We start from the raw sequence: 16,358 nt of genomic DNA, 5'->3' as shown, positions 1-16,358 counted from the left end.
CAGATATTTATAGAACATTTCATCCAAAGGCTGCAGAACACACATTCTTTCCCTCAGTACATGGATCACTTAAGCACTGCACATATGGTAGGTCACAAATCTTAAAACACTCAAAAAAACTGAAATAATATCAAGCATCTTCTCTGATAGTAGAGTTAAACTAGAAATCAATAAGAACAATTCTGGAAATCATACAAACACTTGGAAATTAAACAATATGTTCCTGAATGACCAATGGGTCAGTGCAGAAATTAAGAAGCAAACTGAAAACTTTATTGAAACAAATGATAATGGAAATACAACATACCAAAAGTTATGGGATACAGCAAAAGCAGTACGAACAGAGAAATTTCCAGCTATAAGTACCTACATCATAAAAGAAGAAAAGAGGGGGGGCGGAGCAAGATGGCCAAATAGGAGCAGCTCCAGTCTCCAACTCCCAGCGCGAGCGACACAGAAGACCGGTGATTTCTGCATTTTCAACTGAGGTACTGGGTTCATCTCACTGGGGAGTGCCGGACGATCGGTGCTGGTCAGCTGCTGCAGCCCAACCAGCAAGAGCTGAAGCAGGGTGAGGCATTGCCTCACCTGGGAAGCGCAAGGGGGAAGGGAGTTCCTTTTCCTAGCCAGGGGAACTGAGACACACAACACCTGGAAAATCGGGTAACTCCCACCCCAATACTGCGCTTTAAGCAAACAGGCACACCAGGAGATCATATCCCACACCTGGCCGAGAGGGTCCCACACCCACGGAGCCTCCCTCATTGCTAGCGCAGCAGTCTGTGATCTACCGGCAAGGCAGCAGCGAGGCTGGGGGAGGGGCGCCCGCCATTGCTGAGGCTTAAGTAGGTAAACAAAGCTGCTGGGAAGCTCGAACTGGGTGGAGCTCACAGCAGCTCAAGGAAACCTGCCTGTCTCTGTAGACTCCACCTCCGGGGACAGGGCACAGTAAACTAAACAAACGCAGCAGACACCTCTGCAGACGCAAACGACTCTGTCTGACAGCTTTGAAGAGAGCAGTGGATCTCCCAACACGGAGGTTGAGATCTGAGAAGGGACAGACTCCCTGCTCAAGTGGGTCCCTGACCCCTGAGTAGCCTAACTGGGAGACATCCCCCACTAGGGGCAGTCTGACACCCCACACCTCACAGGGAGGAGTACACCCCTGAGAGGAAGCTTCCAAAGCAAGAATCAGACAGGTACACTCGCTGTTCAGAAATATTCTATCTTCTGCAGCCTCTGCTGCTGATACCCAGGCAAACAGGGTCTGGAGTGGACCTCAAGCAATCTCCAACAGACCTACAGCTGAGGGTCCTGACTGTTAGAAGGAAAACTATCAAACAGGAAGGACACCTACACCAAAACCCCATCAGTACATCACCATCATCAAAGACCAGAGGCAGATAAAACCACAAAGATGGGGAAAAAGCAGGGCAGAAAAGCTGGAAATTCAAAAAATAAGAGCGCATCTCCCCCGGCAAAGGAGCGCAGCTCATCGCCAGCAACGGATCAAAGCTGGACGGAGAATGACTTTGACGAGATGAGAGAAGAAGGCTTCAGTCCATCAAATTTCTCAGAGCTAAAGGAGGAATTACGTACCCAGCGCAAAGAAACTAAAAATCTTGAAAAAAAAGTGGAAGAATTGATGGCTAGAGTAATTAATGCAGAGAAGGTCCTAAACGAAATGAAAGAGATGAAAACCATGACACGAGAAATACGTGACAAATGCACAAGCTTCAGTAACCGACTCGATCAACTGGAAGAAAGAGTATCAGCGATTGAGGATCAAATGAATGAAATGAAGCGAGAAGAGAAACCAAAAGAAAAAAGAAGAAAAAGAAATGAACAAAGCCTGCAAGAAGTATGGGATTATGTAAAAAGACCAAATCTACGTCTGATTGGGGTGCCTGAAAGTGAGGGGGAAAATGGAACCAAGTTGGAAAACACTCTTCAGGATATCATCCAGGAGAACTTCCCCAACCTAGTAGGGCAGGCCAACATTCAAATCCAGGAAATACAGAGAACGCCACAAAGATACTCCTCGAGAAGAGCAACTCCAAGACACATAATTGCCAGATTCACCAAAGTTGAAATGAAGGAAAAAATCTTAAGGGCAGCCAGAGAGAAAGGTCGGGTTACCCACAAAGGGAAGCCCATCGGACTAACAGCAGATCTCTCGGCAGAAACTCTCCAAGCCAGAAGAGAGTGGGGGCCAATATTCAACATTCTTAAAGAAAAGAATTTTCAACCCAGAATTTCATATCCAGCCAAACTAAGTTTCATAAGTGAAGGAGAAATAAAATCCTTTACAGATAAGCAAATGCTTAGAGATTTTGTCACCACTAGGCCTGCCTTACAAGAGACCCTGAAGGAAGCACTAAACATGGAAAGGAACAACCGGTACCAGCCATTGCAAAAACATGCCAAAATGTAAAGACCATTGAGGCTAGGAAGAAACTGCATCAACTAATGAGCAAAATAACCAGTTAATATCATAATGGCAGGATCAAGTTCACACATAACAATATTAACCTTAAATGTAAATGGACTAAATGCTCCAATTAAAAGACACAGACTGGCAAACTGGATAAAGAGTCAAGAACCATCAGTCTGCTGTATTCAGGAGACCCATCTCACACGCAGAGACATACATAGGCTCAAAATAAAGGGATGGAGGAAGATTTACCAAGCAAATGGAGAACAAAAAAAAGCAGGGGTTGCAATACTAGTCTCTGATAAAACAGACTTTAAACCATCAAAGATCAAAAGAGACAAAGAAGGCCATTACATAATGGTAAAGGGATCAATTCAACAGGAAGAGCTAACTATCCTAAATATATATGCACCCAATACAGGAGCACCCAGATTCATAAAGCAAGTCCTTAGAGACTTACAAAGAGACTTAGACTCCCATACAATAATAATGGGAGACTTTAACACTCCACTGTCAACATTAGACAGATCAACGAGACAGAAAGTTAACAAGGATATCCAGGAATTGAACTCATCTCTGCAGCAAGCAGACCTAATAGACATCTATAGAATTCTCCACCCCAAATCAACAGAATATACATTCTTCTCAGCACCACATCATACTTACTCCAAAATTGACCACGTAATTGGAAGTAAAGCACTCCTTAGCAAATGTACAAGAACAGAAATTATAACAAACTGTCTCTCAGACCACATTGCAATCAAACTAGAACTCAGGACTAAGAAACTCACTCAAAACCGCTCAACTACATGGAAACTGAACAACCTGCTCCTGAATGACTACTGGGTACATAACGAAATGAAGGCAGAAATAAAGATGTTCTTTGAAACCAATGAGAACAAAGATACAACATACCAGAATCTCTGGGACACATTTAAAGCAGTGTGTAGAGGGAAATTTATAGCACTAAATGCCCACAAGAGAAAGCAGGAAAGATCTAAAATTGACACTCTAACATCGCAATTAAAAGAACTAGAAAAGCAAGAGCAAACACATTCGAAAGCTAGCAGAAGGCAAGAAATAACTAAGATCAGAGCAGAACTGAAGGAGATAGAGACACAAAAAACCCTCCAAAAAATCAATGAATCCAGGAGTTGTTTTTTTGAAAAGATCAACAAAATTGACAGACCACTAGCCAGACTAATAAAGAAGAAAAGAGAGAAGAATCAAATCGACGCAATTAAAAATGATAAAGGGGATATCACCACCGACCCCACAGAAATACAAACTACCATCAGAGAATACTATAAACACCTCTACGCAAATAAACTGGAAAATCTAGAAGAAATGGATAATTTCCTGGACACTTACACTCTTCCAAGACTAAACCAGGAAGAAGTTGAATCCCTGAATAGACCAATAGCAGGCTCTGAAATTGAGGCAACAATTAATAACCTACCAACCAAAAAAAGTCCAGGACCAGATGGATTCACAGCTGAATTCTACCGGAGGTACGAGGAGGAGTTGGTACCATTCCTTCTGAAACTATTCCAATCAATAGAAAAAGAGGGAATCCTCCCTAACTCATTTTATGAGGCCAACATCATTCTGATACCAACGCCTGGCAAGGACACAACAAAAAAAGAGAATTTTAGACCAATATCCCTGATGAACATCGATGCAAAAATCCTCAATAAAATACTGGCAAACCGGATTCAGCAACACATCAAAAAGCTTATCCACCATGATCAAGTGGGCTTCATCCCTGGGATGCAAGGCTGGTTCAACATTCGCAAATCAATAAACATAATCCAGCATATAAACAGAACCAAAGACAAGAACCACATGATTATCTCAATAGATGCAGAAAAGGCTTTTGACAAAATTCAATAGCCCTTCATGCTAAAAACGCTCAATAAATTCGGTATTGATGGAACGTACCTCAAAATAATAAGAGCTATTTATGACAAACCCACAGCCAATATCATACTGAATGGGCAAAAACTGGAAAAATTCCCTTTGAAAACTGGCACAAGACAGGGATGCCCTCTCTCACCACTCCTATTCAACATAGTGTTGGAAGTTCTGGCTAGGGCAATCAGGCAAGAGAAAGAAATCAAGGGTATTCAGTTAGGAAAAGAAGAAGTCAAATTGTCCCTGTTTGCAGATGACATGATTGTATATTTAGAAAACCCCATCATCTCAGCCCAAAATCTCCTTAAGCTGATAAGCAACTTCAGCAAAGTCTCAGGATACAAAATTAATGTGCAAAAATCACAAGCATTCTTATACACCAGTAACAGACAAACAGAGAGCCAAATCAGGAATGAACTTCCATTCACAATTGCTTCAAAGAGAATCAAATACCTAGGAATCCAACTTACAAGGGATGTAAAGGACCTCTTCAAGGAGAACTACAAACCACTGCTCAGTGAAATAAAAGACGACACAAACAAATGGAAGAACATACCATGCTCATGGATAGGAAGAATCAATATCGTGAAAAAGGCCATACTGCCCAAGGTAATTTATAGATTCAATGCCATCCCCATCAAGCTACCAATGAGTTTCTTCACAGAATTGGAAAAAACCGCTTTAAAGTTCATATGGAACCAAAAAAGAGCCCGCATCTCCAAGACAATCCTAAGTCAAAAGAACAAAGCTGGAGGCATCACGCTACCTGACTTCAAACTATACTACAAGGCTACAGTAACCAAAACAGCATGGTACTGGTACCAAAACAGAGATATAGACCAATGGAACAGAACAGAGTCCTCAGAAATAATACCACACATCTACAGCCATTTGATCTTTGACAAACCTGAGAGAAACAAGAAATGGGGAAAGGATTCCCTATTTAATAAATGGTGCTGGGAAAATTGGCTAGCCATAAGCAGAAAGCTGAAACTGGATCCTTTCCTTACTCCTTATACGAAAATTAATTCAAGAGGGATTAGAGACTTAAATGTTAGACCTAATACCATAAAAATCCTAGAGGAAAACCTAGGTAGTACCATTCAGGACATAGGCATGGGCAAAGATTTCATGTCTAAAACACCAAAAGCAACGGCAGCAAAAGCCAAAATTGACAAATGGGATCTCATTAAACTAAAGAGCTTCTGTACAGCAAAAGACACTACCATCAGAGTGAACAGGCAACCTACAGAATGGGAGAACATTTTTGCAATCTACTCATCTGACAAAGGGCTAATATCCAGAACCTAACTCAAACAAATTTACAAGAAAAAAACAAACAACCCCATCAAAAAGTGGGCAAAGGATATGAACAGACATTTCTCAAAAGAAGACATTCATACAGCCAACAGACACATGAAAAAATGCTCATCATCACTGGCCATCAGAGAAATGCAAATCAAAACCACAATGAGATACCATCTCACACCAGGTAGAATGGCAATCATTAAAAAGTCAGGAAACAACAGGTGCTGGAGAGGATGTGGAGAAATAGGAACACTTTTACACTGTTGGTGGGATTGTAAACTAGTTCAACCATTATGGAAAACAGTATGGCGATTCCTCAAGGATCTAGAACTAGATGTACCATATGACCCAGCCATCCCATTACTGGGTGTATACCCAAAGGATTATAAATTATGCTGCTATAAAGACACATGCACACGTATGTTTATTGCAGCAGTATTCACAATAGCAAAGACTTGGAATCAACCCAAATGTCCATCAGTGACAGATTGGATTAAGAAAATGTGGCACATATACACCATGGAATACTATGCAGCCATAAAAAAGGATGAGTTTGAGTCCTTTGTAGGGACTTGGATGCAGCTGGAATCCATCATTCTTAGCAAACTATCACAAGAACAGAAAACCAAACACCGCATGTTCTCACTCATAGGTGGGAATTGAACAATGAGATCACTCGGACTCAGGAAGGGGAACATCACACACCGGGGCCTATCATGGGGAGGGGGGAGGGGGGAGGGATTGCATTGGGAGTTATACCTGATGTAAATGACGAGTTGATGGGTGCAGCACAGCAACATGGCACAAGTATACATATGTAACAAACCTGCACGTTATGCACATGTACCCTACAACTTAAAGTATAATAATAATAAATAAATTAAAAAAAAAAAAAAAAGAAGAAGAAAAGATAGTGGCTCACGCCTAAATCCTAGCATTTTGGGAGCTGAGGTGGGCTGATTGCTTGAGCTCAGGAATTTGAGAACAGCCTGGGAAACATGGTGAAATCCCATCTCTACAAAAATTAGCTGGGCACGGTGGCATGCAACTCCCAACTATTTGGGAGTCCGAGGTGGGAGGATCACATGAACTTGGGAGGTTGAGGCTACAGTGAGCTGAGATTTCACGACTGCACTCTAGCCTGGGGAATAAAGTGAGACCCTGTCTCAGAAAAGAAGAAGAAAAACTTCAAATAAATAACCTAATGATGCCTCTTAAACAACTAGAAAAGCAAGAGCAAACAACACAAAATTAGTAACAGAAATAATAAAGATGAAGCAGAAATAAATTAACTTGAAGAAAATAATCCAAAAGACTAAAGAAACAAAAAGTTGCTTTTTAGAAAAGATAAACAAAACTGACAAATCTTAAAAGAGAAAACCCAAATAAATAAAATCAGAGATAAGAAAGGAGACATTACAATTGATAACACAAAAATTCAAAGGATCATCAGAAACTACTATGAGCAACTATATGCCAATAAATTGGAAAATCTAGATGAAGTGGATAAATCCCTAAGCACATACAACCTACCAAGATTGAACCATGAAGAAATTCAAAACCTGAACAGACCAAAAATGAGATTGAACCTGTAATAAAAAGTCTCCCAGTAAAGAAAAGCCCAAGACCCAGTGGTTTCACCGCTCAATTCCAACAAACATTTAAAGAAGAACACCAATACTACTGAAACTGTTCTCAAAAATACAGGAGGAGGGAGTACTTCCAAACTCATTCTATGAGGCCAGGATTACCCTCATACCAAACCCAGACAAAGACACATCAATAAAGAAAACTACAGGTCAATATTTCTGATGAACATTGATGCGAAAATCCTGAACAAAATACAAGCTAACCAGATTCAACAATATATTTAAAAGATCATTCATCATGAACAAGTGGGATTTATTCCAGGAATGCAAGGATGGTTCAATATATGCAAATCAATCAATGTGATACATCAACAGAAGGAAGGAGAAAAACTATATGATCATTTCAACTGATGCTGAAAAAGCATTTCATGAAAATTCAACATCCCTTCATAAAAACCCTCAAAAAACTGGGTATAGAAGGAACATACCTCAACATAATAAAAGCCATATATAACAGACCCATAGCTAGTATCATACTGAGTACATAAAAACTGAAAGCCTTTCCTCTAAGATCAGGCACCCGACAAAGATGCCTACCTTCACTACTGTTATTCCACACAGTACTGGAAGTGTCCATCAACAGATGGGTGGATAAAGAAAATGCGGTACTTATACATAATGGAGTACTACTCAGTTATTAAAAAAAAAAAATGAGATCCAGTCATTTACAACAACATGGATGGAACTAGAGTTTGTTATGTTAAGTGCAATAAGCCAGGCACAGAGAGACAAACATAGAATGTTCTCACTTATTTTGTGGGATCTAAAAATCAAAACAATTGAACTCATGGTGAGAGAGAGTAGAAAGATGGTTACCAGCGGCTGGGAAAGAAAGGTAGCTGGGGGGATAGGAAGGGAGGTGGGAACAGCTAATGGGTACAAAAAAAAGAGAATGAGTATGACCTAGTATTTGACAGCACAACAGGGTGACTACAGTCAAAAGCACAACAGGGTGACTACAGATTGCAGTGAGCTGAGATTGTGCCACTGCACTCCAACCTGGGCAACTGAAGTGAAATCCTGTCTCAAAAACAAACAAACAACAACAAAAAAAACCACACAAAAAAACAAACACCTACTGTGTTCTCACAAAAATTAAAAAACTAAAACTTAAAAAAAATTGCTATGCCACACATAGGACAAATGCCTTAAATTCATTAATATTAAAAATGTTTATTAAACATCTTCTTTGTACAGGCACTATAGATAATACAAATTAAGATAGTTTCTGTGCTCCAGAAATGTATAATCTAGTTGGAGAAATAAAACGTAAGTGCAAAACTTACACTATAAAGCAGTAGTTCTAAGGAAAAAGCAAAATTGTCTCTGAAGATGACATGATTTTATATGAAGAAAACCCTAAAAACCACCAAAAAAAATTTAGAACTAAGAAATGAATTTAGTGAAGTTGCAAGATATAAAATCAACATACAAAAATAAGTTGTGTTTCTACACAAGAACCATGAGTATCTAAAAAATAAATTAAGAAAACGTGGCTGGGCGTGGTGGCTCACGCCTATAATCCCAGCACTTTGGGAGGCCGAGGCAGGCAGATCACCTGAGGTCAGGAATCGAGACCAGCCTGGCCAACATGGTGAAACCCCATCTCTACTGAAAATACAAAAATTAGCCGGGTATGGTCGCAGGCACCTGTAATCCCAGCTACTCGGGAAACTGGGAGAGGAGAATCGCTTGAACCTGGGAGGCGGAGGTTGCAGTGAGCTGAGATTGCTCCATTGCACTCCAGCCTCGGTGAAAAGAGTGAGACTTTGTCTTAAAAAAAAAAAAAAAGAAAAGAAAACAATACCATTTACAGTAGCATCAAAAACACTAAATACTTAGAATACATTTAACCAACACTAAACACTATAAAATGCTGATGAAGGAAACTGAAGAAGGCACAAATAAATGGCTGGATATCTTATGTTCATGGATTAGAGAATTAATGTTGTTAAAATGTCCATACCATCCAAACCAATCTACGGATTCAATGCAATCCCTATCAGAATTCCAATGACATTTTCACATAAATAGAAAAACAATCTAAAATTTATACAGAACCACAAGAGCCCATGAATAGCCAAGGCCATCTTGAGAAAGAACAACAAAGCTGGAAGTGTCACATTACCTATGTGTTAGTCCGTTTTCACACTGTTATAACAAACTTCCCTGAGATTTGGTAATTTATAAAGAAAGAGGTTTAATAGATTCAGTTCTGTAATGGCTGACGAGGCTTCAGGAAACTTACAATCATGGCAGAAGGGGAAGCGGGCACTTGTTACATGGTGGCAGGCAAGAGAGAGACAGCATGTGTAGAAGGAACAGTCAAACACTTATAAAACCATCAGATCTCATGAGAACTTACTATCACAAGAACAGCACAGGGAAAACTGACTCTATGATCTAAAGACCTCCTACCAGGTCCTGCCCTCCATACATGGGGATTATGGGGATTACAATTAGAGATGAAATTTGGGTGGGGAAACAGATTCAAACCATATCAACCTGATTTCAAAGTACATTACAAAGCTACAGTAATCAAAATAGTATGGTACTGACATAAAAAGAGATACACAGACCACTGCGATAGAATGGAGTCCAGAAATAAAACCACGCATGCATATATGGTCAATTAATCTTTCACCAAGTGCTAAGGATGGAGAAAACACATCCTGCAACACTGACTTTTCAACACCATAAACAGTGTTGGGAAAACTGGATATCCACATGCAAAAGAAGGAAACTGACCCTTATCTTACACTATCAACTCAAGAAGGATTAAATAGGGAGGGGGAAGGGAGGATGGTTAATAGGTACAAAAAACAGAAAGAATGAATAAGGACTGGGTGTGGTGGCCAGATCACTTGTGTCCAGGAATCTGAGACTGGCCTGGGCAACATGGCAAGACCCCATCTCTACAAAAAATTAACTTGGCATGGTGGCACGCATCTGTAGTCCCAGCTACCCAGGATGCTAAGGTGGGAGAACTGCTTGAGCCCAAGAGGTCGAGGCTGCAATAAGCCATGATCATGACACTGTACTCCAGAGTGACAAAGTGAGACCCTGTCTAGATGATGAATAAAATCTAGTATTTGATAGCACAACAGGGTAACTACAGTCCTGTATCAAAATATCCCATATACCCCATAAATACACAGATCTATGTACCCACAAAAATTAAAAGAAGAAGGATCAAAGACTTAAATGTAAAACCTGAAACCATACAAATCCTAGAAGAAAATGGGAAAAACACCCTGACATCTGTTTTCACGATGGCATGTTGGATGACATCAAAAGCACAGGTAACAAAAGCAAAAATAAACAAGCAGGATTGCATGAAATTAAGTTATTGTACAGTAAACAATCAACAAGATAAAAAAGCAACCTATGGAATAGGAGAAAATATTTGCAAACCATACATCTAAAAGGGGGCTAATATCCAAGATACGTAAGGAATTCATACAACTCAGTAGCAAAAAGCAAAAGAAAACAAACCTAATTTAAAAATGGCCAAGAGATCTGAACAGATGTTTTCCCAAAAAACAACCAATGACCAGTAGATGCTCAATACACTAATCATCAGGAAGATGCAAATCAAAACTATAAGATATCTCATACCTGTTAGGATATCTATTATCAAAAAGTCAAATCATAACAAGTGTTGGCTAAGATGTGGAGAAAAGGGATGCCCTCCCTGTACACTGCTGATGGGACTGCAAAATGGTACAGTCATTATGGAAAACAGAAGTTCCTCAAACTAAAAACAGGACTATCACATGATCCAACAATCCCACTTCTAGGTATATATCCAAAGGAATTGAAATCAGTAACTCAAAGAGATATCTGCACTCTCATATTCTTTGCAGCATTATTCAAACTAGCAAAGATATGGAAACAACCTAAGTGTCTGTCAATAGATGAATGGATAAAGAAAACGTAACACACACACACACACACACACGAAATATTATTCAGCCTTTAAAAAACAAGGAAATCCTGCCATCTGCAACAACAAGGACGAAACTTAAGGACCCCATACTAAGTGAGCAAGACATAAAACAACTGCATGATGTCATACATGGAATATAAAGACGTCAAACTCATAGAAACAGAAGAGTAGAACAATGATTGCCAGGGCCTAGGAGGTGGGTGAAATGAGAGTACTTCGGTCAAAGGTACAAATTTTCAGGTATAAAATGAATACATTCTGGGGACCTAATGTACGCCACAGTAACTATCGTTAATAATGATATTTATTTCCATAATTAACACATATCGTATACTTGAAATTCGCTAAGAGAGTAGGTCTTAAGCGTTCTCATCCCACATACAAAAAAAGGGGTAACTGTGTGAGATGGTGGATCTGTTAATTAGACTGACTGTGGTTATCAATTCACAGGGTAGATCCAAGTATTGCACAGCACACCTTAAATATATACAATTTTTACTTGTCAATTATACCTCAACAAAGCTGGTAGTAGGGGGGAAGCAGCAGTTCATCAGAAAAATGAACACTTATGGTTATAGTAGGTAAAGAATGACTCATAAAGAAAGGATTTCAAGAGCAGTTAAAGGATGGATAATATTCGGACAGGCAGAAATGAGGCAAGAGAGCATTCCAAGAAGGGAGTGTCTGTGATATCAAACTAAGGAGTTTGAACTTCATTCTTTAATCAACAGTGAACCCTAGAAGACTTCAGAGCAGTGAATTTATAAAGAAGGCTCTCTGGAGGCAGTGAGTAATAGAGTTAAAAGGGTGAGAAATGGGAATGCTGGGAAAATACAAATAAAATGGTCTTCCTGAGGTCACACAGTTAATCATATACCTGATCCAAAGCTTGGTTCTTTTGAAAGATCATTTTTTTTTTCCATGATTAGCACACCAGTGGGAACTAAGTTTTTGCTCAGGATTACTAAATGACACACAATTTATTTTATAAGCCTAGCAATTATTTGCCCATTTCAGCTTTTTATTAACTACCTGCAACAGTGATAACTCACAAGATTTATCATATTAACACATTAACATCTTTACACAGTTCACATATAACATGTCTCTTCATCCCTTTTATATACATCTGTATTTTAGAGTTGGTGTTCAAAAATACATCTGAAGGTAATTTAAATGTTTAAAGTCAGTGACGTGAAAAATGAGATATGATTATACATCTAATTTAGAATGGCTACATTCAAAGATATCATTTTGATGTTCACATATATAGACTTTCATATTCACAGTTAGTATATTAAAGGAGTAATTCTGGGCCCCCAGTACAGTACAAAATGTAATTCATCTCACACTACACCTATGTCAATCATAAATCATAACCTACCTTATATAGCAGTTTCATCCTCAAAGCTGAAACTAGTCCTTTTACAACAACCTTAGCAGAAATGTATCAATTGCCCCCAGTAAAGTTCTACCTCTACCACCCCAATCTAGCCTACACATATTGAGCCCTTTTTAACACCTTTTCGGGGGCTCCAAAATGTAACATTGGGGCTTCAATATAAAAAAGCTAAGTGACTATCTAGAGGCTCTTTTGTTCATAAACAACACTATACTGTATTTCTCAACTTTGGGGGAGGAAATAATTATGAAGACATATGAGTCTATAACAGTGGAATTCCGAATACCTACTTAGAATAGAGGACAGTAGGTATAAGTAGTATATAAAAGTTCACTAGAAGACCCATATAATGTACAGTTAGAGATTTTAACAGAGATTCAGTCTTATGAAGCATCATTGTACACATACAATTTCCACAATTCTTTTGAACATTAAAACAACCAGCTTAGACGACCAAACGACTGTCCCTTCCATAAGGCTAGTTATCTCTTTTTAAAACCTATCCCTCCTAAGAGAGCTTGATTTACTAAGTGAGCCCTAACAAAATTTCAAGTAAGCAAATCTTGTTTTATCATCTCTATGAGCATGTCTCCCTGCCTTCAAATGCCCTCAAGCAGCTGTAAGACTTCAACTCTGTAGAATCCTGTAGATCTTCAAAATATTAACATAAAATTACTTGCATCTACAGCCTCTCAAAAGTCAAAGCTTTTAGCAGCTCCATTAGAACTTTTAAAACCAATTCACTCTAAATTACGCAGTATAACTGACAGCCCTTTAATTTACCTAAGGGCATTTTCACTTTTAAATGAAGTGTGTTAATCTAAATTTATTTTAACTTACATACTTTCAGGAAGTTTAGAAATTAGAAAATCAAAATGAAAACTTTCATACAGAGTAAGAAAGCGCATATCCCAGGAAGAGAAGATTGGAAGCTGGAGTCTAGTAACTGTATCCCACTCACCTAGGCATGTAATCATACACCTTATAATCACTTGGTTCAATACCTGATTTTTTTTTTTTTTTTTTTTTTTTTTTTTGAGACAGAGTCTTGCCCTGTTGCCAGGCTGGAGTACAGTGGTGGAATCCTGGCTCACTGCAACCTCTGCCTCCTGGGTTCAAGCGATTCTCCTGCCTCAGCCTCCCGAGTAGCTGAGACTACAGGCGCGCGCTACCACCCCCAGCTAATGTTTTTGTGTTTTTAGTAGACGGGGTTTCACCATGTTGACCAGGATGGTCTCGATCTCTTGACCTCGTGAATACCTGATTTTTTTAAGTGACAACAAAGCTGGTGCCCAGAGACCAAGGTTAACCACTCATACTACAGTATCATGCAGCCTCCTGTAAGGTATCCTGCATTTCATTTCACTCCAGACCTCTAAACCCATGGGTTCCCTACAGCCTAACTTCTGCACACTGGAACTTAATAGTAGTGGTCCCTGGACTTCCGTGGAAAAAGGAAGCTGCATGTGAGGTGGGAATTTGAAAGAAGAGTATAAATAGCTTAAATTCCAGGACTGTCTTGGATTTCTAGATGTGGTATCTAACTCCAAAACCAAACAATGGACATTCTTAAGAATATTCACAATGTCCCTAAATTAAAGCAAATTTTTGTGCTCCTCTTATGGGGGAATAAAGTGGTTTACAGGCTTCTGGTCAATTCATACTGTTTACTTTTATTTAAAATTAACTTAGGTCTGCCTTTTTAAAGGTAAGAAAAGTTAAATTTTAGACGTAAAGTCTAAATTTGTTACATTCAAAAGGAATTATGTACTAAATTCAAAAGACAATTTAAATTCAAGTTCCATTTTTTCTGCATGTGCTTTAAAGTTAATAGTTATATACACCTAAACAAATTAAAAATTATTCAACTGGCATATACATTGTAAACGAGTATCTCATTTAGGAACCAGATGATACTTTATAGATATATGTGTATATATTTACACGTTTTTATATATATATACACACATACATACATATTCAAAACACCATCAAGCACTAGACAAAATAGTCATATTATTGGTATTAGGATTTTATAACAGTTTGTTTTGTTCTGATTTGCATTTGAAAATTAGATCCGCCAAAACTTGATGGCAAATAGTCTGATTTACAGCCCAACTATGACAGTCACAGGAGACACCAGAATTACCCGTCACTAAATCCCATCACCAGTTTTACCAGGGATGTGGGTGAGGACGGTCAAGGGCATTACAGGCAATCAAATAGTAACACACAAAGATTTGGGGATTTTACCAAACTAAAACCAGTATTTCACGAAGATCTAATAAGGACAAGGTCACAACCTATCCCACATGGTCAAATTAACTTGGAAAGGAGAAAAACTTCACTCTGACATCGATTGGTACTGCCTTCTTTGGGGAGGAAAAAAAGCATTTTTATACTCTGAACTCTGTCGTTCTCACGGACAAAGTTATAGCAGTGTTTGTAGAGAGTAGGGAGTATCCCATCCACCACTTATTTCTTTCTCATATCTACTCAATACAAGAAAGAAAAAGATAACCAGGACTTAAAGCAAAAACAGAATTCAGTTCCATGCTCCTCCCAAGCCTTATTATTTCCAGGTGTTATAACTGGGGGTTGTGCGAACAGATTTGAGTTCTACTTCCGCTCCTTTAACCCCCTACTCCGAAGAGTCCAAGAGCAGCAGCAAAGAAAAAGACCAACTCGAAAGTGGGGAAGGGATGTTGGAGTTAAAGAGGGGAGTTAAATAACCAGACCTTTAGTGAAGAATAAAGAATTCAGGCTGTAGTTTCTAGAAATAATTTATTATAGGCCTGTAAAGTCTGGCGCTGGGTAAAGCCCAAGAGGCTTTCCCTAACTCCAAAACAACGACCTTTAAAGGGAGGGAGGGTTGGGGCACCATAGCGGCCGGATTTCTAATTGTGGAAAGTTTAAACAAATTCGTTCCTCGGGGAATGGGGGAAGGGAGGGAAGAACAAGTCTGGGCTCGGCCGGGGAGCGTGAGGAGTCTGCACGGCGCGGCAGTCGGTCCAACGTGGGGAGGCTCAGGGATTTTCGGCAGCAGCGACTTCATCCACCCCGGACCGCCGGCTGGAGGACGTGCCCGGAGCCGGCGGGTACCTGCTGCCAAGTCGGTGGAAGGAGGACGCGGACGGCGAAGGCAGGTGGGTCTGGCGCGAAGGGGCAAGGGTCCCGGGCGCTGGGTGGAAGTTAGGGGTGGGACGGCGCCGGGGGGCCGGGGAGGCAGCGGCGAAAGGCGGCGGGCGGCTCTACTTACTCGGCTGTACCAGATGCTGAGGCGGGCCGCGGCCAGCACGGCGAAGAAAGCCCTCTGCGGGTCGGACTGAACGTGGAAAGGCTCCTCGGCCGGGCTCCCCAGAGGGCACAGCAGCCTCTTGGGCCAGCCGCTCAGAAAATACATGGTCCGTGCGGAGCCACCGACGCCGGGGCCCCGGGCCCCCGGCTCCCAGCTGCGTCCGTCACACTCAGCGGCCCCGGGCTGGTAGCCCGCCTCCCACACCGCCACCGGCCGAGTCGGCGGCGGCGGCGGCTGCAGCTCGGGGCATCTGCCCGCTGGCCTAGCCGGGCCGGGCCGACGCGAGGCTGCGCGACGAAGGCACCCCCAAGCTGAAGGGGCCGAGTGTGGGGGAGGGAAGGGGAGGGAGAGTAGGGACAGAGAGAGGGCGGGAGGAGTGCGGAGGCCCGCCCCGGCCCCGCCCC

The 16,358-nt window shown here is 40.6% G+C and overlaps 1 protein-coding gene across 3 annotated transcripts in view; it reads right to left on the bottom strand.

Moving 5' to 3' along the window:
- LOC105489156 (RIC1 homolog, RAB6A GEF complex partner 1) overlaps positions 1–16,328 on the bottom strand; it is a 154,245-nt gene extending 137,917 nt beyond the window's left edge. For all 3 annotated transcript variants that reach the window (XM_011753856.3, XM_011753859.3, XM_011753857.3), the window contains exon 1: positions 15,916–16,328. In XM_011753856.3, the coding sequence (XP_011752158.1) occupies positions 15,916–16,059 (144 nt within the window). In that variant the 5' untranslated portion in view covers positions 16,060–16,328. The remainder of the gene's footprint in view (positions 1–15,915) is intronic.
- Positions 16,329–16,358: the final 30 nt, after the last annotated feature.

This window comes from Macaca nemestrina, chromosome 14 (genome assembly GCF_043159975.1).
Source record: "Macaca nemestrina isolate mMacNem1 chromosome 14, mMacNem.hap1, whole genome shotgun sequence".
NCBI lineage: Eukaryota > Metazoa > Chordata > Mammalia > Primates > Cercopithecidae > Macaca > Macaca nemestrina.
This window is presented reverse-complemented; position numbering and strand designations above follow the sequence as displayed.